This window comes from Leptidea sinapis, chromosome 4, assembly GCF_905404315.1.
Source record: "Leptidea sinapis chromosome 4, ilLepSina1.1, whole genome shotgun sequence".
Classification (NCBI taxonomy): Eukaryota; Metazoa; Arthropoda; class Insecta; order Lepidoptera; family Pieridae; genus Leptidea; species Leptidea sinapis.
In genome coordinates, this window is record NC_066268.1 from 5,473,431 (window position 1) to 5,483,378 (window position 9,948).

At 35.1% G+C, this 9,948-nt stretch overlaps 1 protein-coding gene across 1 annotated transcript; it reads left to right on the top strand.

Moving 5' to 3' along the window:
• Positions 1 to 268: 268 nt before the first annotated feature.
• On the top strand, positions 269 to 7,435 carry LOC126980054 (uncharacterized). The gene is made up of 3 exons (XM_050829676.1): positions 269 to 652; positions 4,995 to 5,281; positions 7,390 to 7,435. The coding sequence occupies exons 1-3, from the start codon at positions 269 to 271 to the stop codon at positions 7,433 to 7,435; spliced, it is 717 nt and encodes a 238-aa protein (XP_050685633.1).
• Positions 7,436 to 9,948: the final 2,513 nt, after the last annotated feature.

Genomic DNA, 9,948 nt, shown 5'->3' on the forward strand with positions numbered 1-9,948 from the left:
ATCACGTGCAATCTGTATGTGATTCTTCTGCTGTTATAACAGATTTGATATAACAGATACACGTTTGTCCTCCTCCCTTATTTAAAGCAAATCAGAATCCCGGCAAAATAAGTTTTGTTTGTGACTATACAAGTAACTGAATAAATGCATCGATGCATCCCTCTCAGCAACTTCACTGTACCGTGAAACTAAGCGCATATAAACGCTAATACTGTTATAGTATTGCACACAGTACTTATCCTGCCACTATCGTGTGTACAATATCAAAATGGTACCACACTACATTCTGGTTATAACACTGGCCGTAGCAGTCAGCGCACGGACAGCAAATACCCACCAAAATACCGTTGACGAAGGCAGAAGTTCAGAAGACACAGTTTTAGGTGATGTCAAATTCGCATACGAAACGTACAGGGATTGCAGCGGCAGTGACATCTCGAGTTGTCTGAAAGTTAAATTAGCTAAGTCGTTGAACAGAATAGCAAAGAGCGACGAAATAACTCTGCTTGGTGGTATCACGATCACAAAGGATAAGAATGCAGTCGAAAAAGTGGAAGTTGAGGAGGCTATTCCAAGAGGTCTTGATGAGAGATCGTTGGACAACCTCCTTTTGGACAAAATCGTTGGATTCTTGCAAACTCATACCATCCAGGTAATGTATAATAATTAGATTTAACGATTGAAGATAATAATATTTGGTAGCTTTAATTTAAATAGATGTACGGAGAGTAGAAATTATTCTGACATTATGTCGCTGAATTTTAAGTATTAAAAAAAATATCCGAAAGTTAATCAAAAAGTAGAAAACCGACAAATTCAATTTAATATTGACAATGACAACGAAAATGTCGTTTTCGGTGAGGTTTTTAACAAAAAGCTATTGAAATATGCTAGATAATATTATCCAATATAGGTCTTGGGTGAAATTACAAAGAAATTTTGGAATGTTGTATATTTATAAAAGAAAATAAGGCCTCTGAGTTTCTTACGCCCGTTATTCTCAGGATTGACGCATTTAGTTCTGTATGGATAGTAGTTTTTGACTTTCACTAAGTGATTTCATATCCTATTTTTTTGGAAAGAAAGAATCATAAAAGAATTTGGTAATGCAAACGCAACCATTGGATGTTCAAGGTCCTTTCGTCGTTTCACTCGCTGTGACTGTAATAACCAATCCATAAAAGCTACAATTTTTACAGCGACACAGATGTTACAAATTTTTAAGCGTTCTTATTATTATTTGGGGATTAAAATACACTTAAATCCCAGGATTTATTGTGCCCCCTGCTTGCGCTAGCACCTCTGCCCTCAACTCCCTGTGTCTAAAAATGAGATTAGGAAAAAAATCAAGACAACTAACTAGGACACGTGTTACTGTGCCGAAATTTATATTATATCCTCAAGACCCATTTCATTTGTAAGAGGCGTAGTATCCTCAGATGGCTTAGGCAGGGCACGTCCTCTGCTTTAAGTGAAGGTATTTTAAGACACCCCAGCCTCATTCTGGAAATGGCCTCGCAATCCAGAAGGATGTGTTTGGGGTCTTCAGCGGCTTCACAGCAGAATTTGCACAGGTTTGATTCACTGAGACCCATTTTGGCTAGGTGCACATTCATTCTTGCAATGGCCTGAGAGGAACCCCGAGAGGGCTCACAGTTGTCTCCCGTCCGAGCTTATGCATTGTTTGGCATGCTTACGTTGATAGTTGCCTAGGAGCTTGCTGATAGCCTGGTAGCGAGGAGCAGTGACTGGCAGGAGCCAGTTATGGAGCTGGAAGGACCAGCATTTCTTAATTCCTTAGGACATTGCGGATTAGAGTTTTTCCAGCTCCACAAAAGAGTTCTGTGCCTATGAAGGGAGATGGGGCTCCATCCTTAGCTAGCCGATCATCTATCTACCTACCTACTTTACCATTGTGCCTCGGTATCCAAGCCAGGGTAACTTTATTGCTCTGGCAGAGGATATCCAGTTTTCTTCAGCATTCCCAGACTGTGAAGTTATTATGTAGAACGTCAATGCCTTGTGCTGCTTTTAAGCATTACAGAGCGTTTGTTGAATATTTTATTGTAAATTGATTACTATACCAAAATGACTGTACCTTCCTAAATAATTAAGAAATGCATTATACCCATATTTACTCGCTAAACATTTATTGAATTCAGAACGATATTTGAGATCAATACGTTTGTCAACTAACTAAGTATAAAAATATGTACATTTAAAGAATGAAGGTTCAATGAATGAGTTTATTTATCTTCCTATTTATTCTGTTATATCTACCAAGTGAGCAACTTTATACTATTTTTCTATGTTACAGTTTTTTTCAGTTGCTTCTTCAATGGTTCTTTAAATTAAACTGACTTAATAATTCATATCACCTTTTTTTTTCGTACTCAAACATTTTTTTTAAACCTTAATACATGTATGATTATACCAATGCTAATATATATCACTAGCTGTCCTGGCAAACGTTGTTTTGCCATATAAAGTATAATTCACGCGATAGTTTTATAAGTAATAAAATATTGCCTATATTATAGCCTGTACATCATTCTGTTCTATTGTCAATAGTTTTTGCAGCGCACGCAAAAATAGGTTTTCGATTTTACACCTTTTCGGTTTTCGATTTTTATTACGAATCCCTAATTTTGAAAAAAAAACATAGCCTTATAGCCTTCCTCGATAAATGGACTACCCAACACTGAAAGAATCATTCAAATCGGACCAGTAGTACCAGAGATTAGCGCGTTCAAACAAACAAACAAACAAACAAACACTGCAGCTTTATAATATTAGTATAGATTATCTTTCTACCTGAGATCATAATAAAGATGTCTAGATAGACAACTGTGAAAACGTTGAAAAAAATTGAGTTTAGAAATAGCCCCTATTTTGAGTAATTCACGCACACTAATATAAAGTGTCATTCAAATCGCGAGTGTAATACGAATCTTGTCACGCACTGTAAAGTATTAAACCTGGCCTGTTTTTATCAGTTGTCTAACAGCAAGAGACCTAACTATCTAGACTAAGCTTTCTACAAATATTTTCCTTAAGAATTTTAACATTGCCAAATTTCGCACGTCACTGCTCACAAAATTATTAAAAAGTTGCAAAATTGCTTAGTTATAACTATTTATTCATAGATATTAAGTTATAGTCTAAGATAATTCAAATTTTAAACAATATTTTCTATTATAAATTTTATTTGTTACGTATAGATGGTAAAAAATCTTTCACTGAAAGCACTAAAGTTAACCAAACTCCAAAACGATATATCTTGCACACATCAAGACGTGTTGCTTAAAGGAATAGCGTAGAATCTCTGTAATTTTTTCTCAAACAATTATACACAATTTAAGTGAAACTTAAATCAAGATAGATCCAGCTAAGACCGACTTATATCCGTTTTCTATCAAAAGAAATGCATTTGTTACAAATACATCGACGTACTGAAACCGCTTTCTTTTCACATCTCTTTAATTGCCCACAATTAATTCATCTTTTTTCTTGCAACACTCTATTAAGCATTTTCTTCTGTCCCACTTATTTTCTTTTCTTGCTCGCCGTTATGCGTGATGGGTCCGAAGTTTTTAAATGGCGTGCAACAAATGCATCGCTTTAATATGAAGTTGCATATTAATAGAATCATGTTTAACTGTCACTTTTTTATGATTTATTTAAGTTATTTATCACGTATTGTCATTATAGAGCCAATGTATATATTACGATGTTTAATATGACAGATTTTAAGGATACTGGAACGATTCTGAATTTTTTTCAGTGTCTTTTTACACGTTTTTTATTAGATTCACCTTTATGTATGTTTGTTTGTAACCGACTCATTTTTGCGCGATTTTGGCCAACTTTAAAAGGCCAATTTTCGTTCAAACTTCGTGTAGATTTATCGAGGACCGATGACAATACATTAATTTGATAAAATTATATCATTTTTCAATTTGTACAACAAGATTTTTGTTCATTTATATAATTTTTTCATCTATCCTCGATAAAGCAGAATTGATATTCATTTTAAATTTCAACCTTTTTTCTTTTCAACTATAGCGTGTTTTTAACTATCTATATATTTTTTATTCCCTCAATGTGTTTTCTATGCTATAGGGATTTAGTTTGAACACATATATTTAATTATATAAAATGTATTAAATATATTATTATCTGCATGCCTAGCTTATACCTAGGTAATTAAATTAAAAGTGGGTCAGTTATAAAAATAAACTCCTTTTTCCATATTCACTCAACGTACAAGAGTCTTAATTTACAATAGTTCTCTTTTTGTTGGAGTCCCATTGCTACTGTCTCTCATCCTCAAATCAAATCATAGTTCAAACAAAGTTCGTGAAAGACGACCAAACAGCCGCGTTCTACTGCATCTTGACAACGCTTCTTCACACACGGCCAACAAAACTAAGTCATTTTTAGCTTCCGAAAAAATACAACTCGTCCTGTAAAAAATACAACAAATCCTGCACATTGCCCAGACCTAGCACCCTGTTATTTTTGTACTTTCCTCAAAATCAAACATTTGATGAGAGGTTTCACTTTTACCAATTCCGATGATGCAGTGATAGCGTTCAATCAGCACATAGAAAATATGCCTTCAGATCTGTGGTCCTGCCATTTGTCACTTAATACTTTAAAATTATAAAAAATCGTATTAATTATAAAATAAACACAAATTTACATCAATATAATAAACAAATATGAATCAATCTACTTATAAGCAATTATTGGGGGTTGGACAGATCTTCAACTGCTAAGTAGATCCTGTAGCCATAGCCACAACCTGAGAATTGATTGATTGAATTCGTCACTCGAACGGTTGGCTCAGTTGGAAGAGCCCTCGCACGGAACCCGAGAGGTCGCGGTTTCGAATTCCGCAACGTTTGTAAATACCTATTGGTTTCTTTTTGTTCAAATTTAATACAAATGGCAATTTTCTTTTCTATATTGATGTGCGAACTTTTTTCCAGATCAAATTCCCCACTGGTTCAGAACTGCAGCGAGCCTTCGAAGACGGTCGTGGAAGAAGAAAGAAGTTGGCACCATTCCTCGCCATCCCAATCTTGATCGGAGGTCTCCTGGTGCCACTGGCTTTCGGAGCTCTGGCACTCTTAGCTGGAAAAGCATTGATTGTATCTAAGCTTGCTCTGGTCCTCGCTGGTATCATTGGCCTGAAGAAGCTTCTGTCTTCCAACCAATCTGGTGAATCACATGAAGTGGTGGTCGCGTCCAACCATGGCAGCAATGGGTGGAGCAGGTAATTCAACACAAAGTGATTTTTTTTGTGAAAGTGGAAATAAGAATTTTCTCTTTATAGGTTTTTTTATGAAAATAAGGGACGAGACGAGCAGGACGTTCAGTTGATGGTAATTGATACGCCCTGCCCATTACAATGTAGTGCCGCGCAGGATTCTTGAAAAACAGAAAAATTCTGATTGGCAATACAATTGCGCTCGTCACCTTGAGACATAAGATGTTAAGTCTCATTTGCCGAGTAATTTCACAAGCTACGGCGCTCTTCAGACCGAAACGCAGTAATACTTTCACATAACTGCTTCACGGCAGAAATAGGCACCGTTGTGGTAACCATAAGAGCCTCCCACTGGTAAATATGAAGTAGTACTGGTAATAAGAAGTAATGTTAAGATTGAAGGCTTGCAGCTTACTGTTTATTTGATACTAGCTGACCCGGCAAATGTTGCTTTGCCATATAAATTATTTTTAGCGTGAGACTGTTTCTTGGACATTGCAACATTACCTACTTTATTTTTCTAAAATATTTTTTTTTTCTAAAATAAACGTAGCATAAGTTACTCCTTATTAACATCAGCCACCTTCCAGTAAAAGTCCCGTCAAAATCGGTCAATTTCAGATGGAACAAACAGACAGACAAAAATGGTAAAAAAAAATATTTCGGTGTACATACACCATCGATACATATCGTATGTATATTCATAATACATTTAGTAAAAAACGGTTATTTCAATATTACAAACCGACACTCCAATTTTATTTATATGTATAGACTAGCTGACCCGGCAAACGTTGTTTTGCCATATAAAGTATAATTCACGCGATAGTTTTATAAGTAATAAAATATTGCCTATATTATAGCCTGTACATCATTTTGTTCTATTGTCAATAGTTATTGCAGCGCACGCAAAAATAGGTTTTCGATTTTACACCTTGTGTTACAAAATAGCAATTTTATTACGGATCCCTAATTTTGAAAAAAAAAACATAGCCTATAGCCTTCCTCGATAAATGGACTACCCAACACTGAAAGAATCATTCAAATCGGACCAGTAGTACCAGAGATTAGCGCGTTCAAACAAACAAACAAACACTGCAGCTTTATAATATTAGTATAGATTTGCAAGCACATGAAAACATTTTGCTGTAAAATAAAAAAAAATGTGTGTACTGAAACTGTATTTACACAATACAAGTAATATAACAGTATCGTAACTCAGCGACTTCTTCAAATTTATACCCACGACTGGGCGGAGCGCTAGGGTTGGTACATATAAAAAAATACGAGTGCGGGCAGAAGTGAAAAGTTGAACATTAAAGTTGTGCGCATGTTTGAATATTTTGGAATGGTAATATTAGATAAAAAAATTAAAAAATTTGAGCTGTTACAATTATTTTACATTAAAAAATTTATACCTCAGGTTTCTTTCATCTTTAATAAACTGTAAAAATAATTCACGGCTGAGATTCGATCACTCGACCTCGCGTTGTTTCAGCTTCGCAATCGCAATGATTAAACCACTGGTCCAATGACCGTATGATCATTAACGGCCATTTTCAATAACCTCTCTATCCTTAGTTTAAGTTACTAGAAGAAGACAAATCTATCCTTTTACGCTTACTTACATTTCAATAACCTATTGACATAAAGCCTAAAACTATATAAGACATACCTATGGATAGATAAGATCTTGTTATTAAACGGTGACAGAAATGTATCCATAACTAGATTTACAATATTGAAAACGGCCGTAAGTTCAAATAGCTGAACTATAATTAGTTAGAAGTAAACATCTTTTATCCAAAATTTCAACGACTGTCTTACGAATTTTCGATCAGGCCACGTGTCCTGACGCGAGTTTAACATTTTATACACATTTCAAGAAAAGTTCTTAACGCCTCTAAAGAAGTTTTTACTTTAAAATTCTCGGCGGCGTGACACTCAATAGTTATGTCTTCCTAAGATTGCTAAGCGGTCGTGTAAATTGTGTGTATTTGTGCGTGAGTCGATTCGGGGGCACTTGTGTGAACTTAAAGTACTGTTATTTTACTGTATTGTGGTATTTATGAACATGAAAATCTTGATGTAAATATATTATTTTTCTTTTACAGGTCACTCGATGCAAACGACCTCGCCTACAACGCTTACACTCAGTAAGGCCTCGTACGATAAACTTGCCTAGATAATATTAATTTATTAATAGATAATAGATCAAGCAAAAGCGAGGAAAACACTAAAGTACTGTGGAAAATAAAAAAAAAAGTTCCAAAGATTAATTTAATATTTATTTATGATGATAATTTTATGACATGGCATTAAATGGACTCGGATTTTCTAATATAAAAGTACCTCAATACTCTATTTCGTAGCTAAGTCATTAAGATATGTATATTTGTATGTAAATATATTAAGAATTTGGATGTTGCTTTAAATTATTTAATATTTCGATATATTATATGTAAAAGCATTATGTACATACAGGGTAATATTAACAATTTATAGCGTAAAATATTTTATGTATTCCATATATTTAAATAATTATGTAATATATCATATACAAATTAAATATTAATATGTTGTATATATTTATCAATGGTACAATAATGATATATTATTTTATTTACAAGTTTTTTCATTGCTTCATAAAATGTAAATATTATTGCATTTATGTATCTTATCCATATAATATGTATGTTTATTTTGAATTTAAAATACAGATTATTAGTTAATTATATTATATTATTTATATATTTTATTATATATTATATATTAACATATATATTTATATATTGCAATGATAATGATTACTAATAATATATACATTTAAATGTAGATTCTTTGGTTAATACTATTAATAATTTATTTACGAGCTTATCATCACGAAGTCGTTATTAAACTTTCGGTAATGAATTGTTTTTTTTTATTTATTTGTGTAATCTGATCTTAATAAAAGAATTCGAACAAACTTTGTATAAATTCCTTCTTTTTTTATGACAGTAAGGGACAAGACGAGTAGGACGATTAGCTGTTGGTAATTGATACGCCCTGCCCATTATAATGGAGTGCTGCTTAGGATTCTTGAACTCGTCACTTTAAGACATGAAGAATATGTTAAGTCTCATTTGCCCAGTAATTTCTCTTGCTACGGCCGGCGCCCCTCAGACCGAAACACAGTAATGCTTACATTTTAAAAAATCTAAAAACACATTACAATTAATATTACCTACAAAACTATAAAAAAATTAACACATAAGAACTATTACAATGATTTTACATTAAAAAGTTTATCGCTCAGAAAAATCAATTTTCACCTAGAATTTTAACGACTATCTTACGAATTATCGATCAGGCCACGTGTCCTGTTTACACGAGTTTAACATTTTATACTCATTCGAAAAAAAGTGTTCAACGGCGCAAAACAAGTTTTTATTTGAAAAACTGATTAAACTAGCAATTGTTTATATATTTTCAATATAATGTCCATTGACGTCAATGCATCTGCTACTACTGAGAAAAGCACTTTACTCCCTCGTCGTCTCGGGACCCCTCGACGGCCTTTTGGAACGCAACCACAGCTGACTCGGCTGCTGGTATCCACCAGGCACAAAGCTTCCTGACCACAAGTTCATCGAGGAGTTTGTGCACTTATACTAATGCCTAAGCTGTCCGAAACATTTTCTTTTAATTTCGGGAAAAAGTTACATTCACAAGGTGCCAGCTTGAGGTTAGATGGCGGGTGATCCAGGTGTTCCGACTGTGACGTCGGTAAATAGCCGTTCGTTCGCCTGACGATGTGCAACGAGGCATTGTCGTATAGAAGAAAGATCCTAGCTCGTTTCTCCCGACTTTTTTCCAACATAAGTGCCAAACAATTGTTAGTGTACAACTCTACAGTATCATAGTAATGTAATCACATTAAATAAAAACTATCAATACGGAGAAGTGTACCAATAATACTGGCAGCATTTCCGCGTTGGATTGTTAAGCTGATCCATTAACCGAAGTAGCTGCCAGCGCTTGTTACCAAAAGCCCTATTGATGCGCCTAGATAGTACTTTATACGTTCTCCGCGCCTCTGGGCCCTACGAGCCTAGTATCTCGACACCAAACGGCACAATGATGTAAGACTCACTGAGACTGACATATTTGCGACGCTTGCTGTCTTCGGCAGTCGAAGCAGCAGCCCCAGCACCAACAGATGTATCTTAGACATGAGAAGGAACCAGAGTGTCGACGTAAGCCACCAGGGTCATTCTACTCTACAGTAACTGTTTTTCGTACCTCTATATATTAACAGACGGAATTTTCAGAAATTACAACAAACAGAGAAATAACTCTTCACATACTTTGTACCTCGAGTGGCAACCACATTCTTAAGACGCAGTGTTGGTAGGGCCCCATAAGATGGTCCAATGAGCTGGTCAAGATCGCCGGAATAGGCTGGATTTGGGCAGCGCAGGACCGATCATCGTCGAGATCTTTGGGAGAGGCCTGTATAAGCGCGTGTGCGTGCGTATGGAAACATATAATATTGAAAATGAAAATTAGTCATGGCGACACAATAGACAGGCATACCTGAGGTTCCGAGGAAGAGATGGTCTGCTGGAGCCCCCTGTTAATACTCCAGGAACTTTCTTGAGGTGCTAAAGTGGTGTCCATTTTGTGAATGA

Bases quoted from the DNA above. Each gene is read 5' to 3' on its own strand.
- LOC126980054 (XM_050829676.1), top strand. From the start codon at position 269: ATGGTACCACACTACATTCTGGTTATAACACTGGCCGTAGCAGTCAGC. The intron at 653-4,994 runs GTAATGTATAAT...ACTTTTTTCCAG, and splicing joins TGCAAACTCATACCATCCAG to ATCAAATTCCCCACTGGTTC. The intron at 5,282-7,389 runs GTAATTCAACAC...TTTCTTTTACAG, and splicing joins GGCAGCAATGGGTGGAGCAG to GTCACTCGATGCAAACGACC.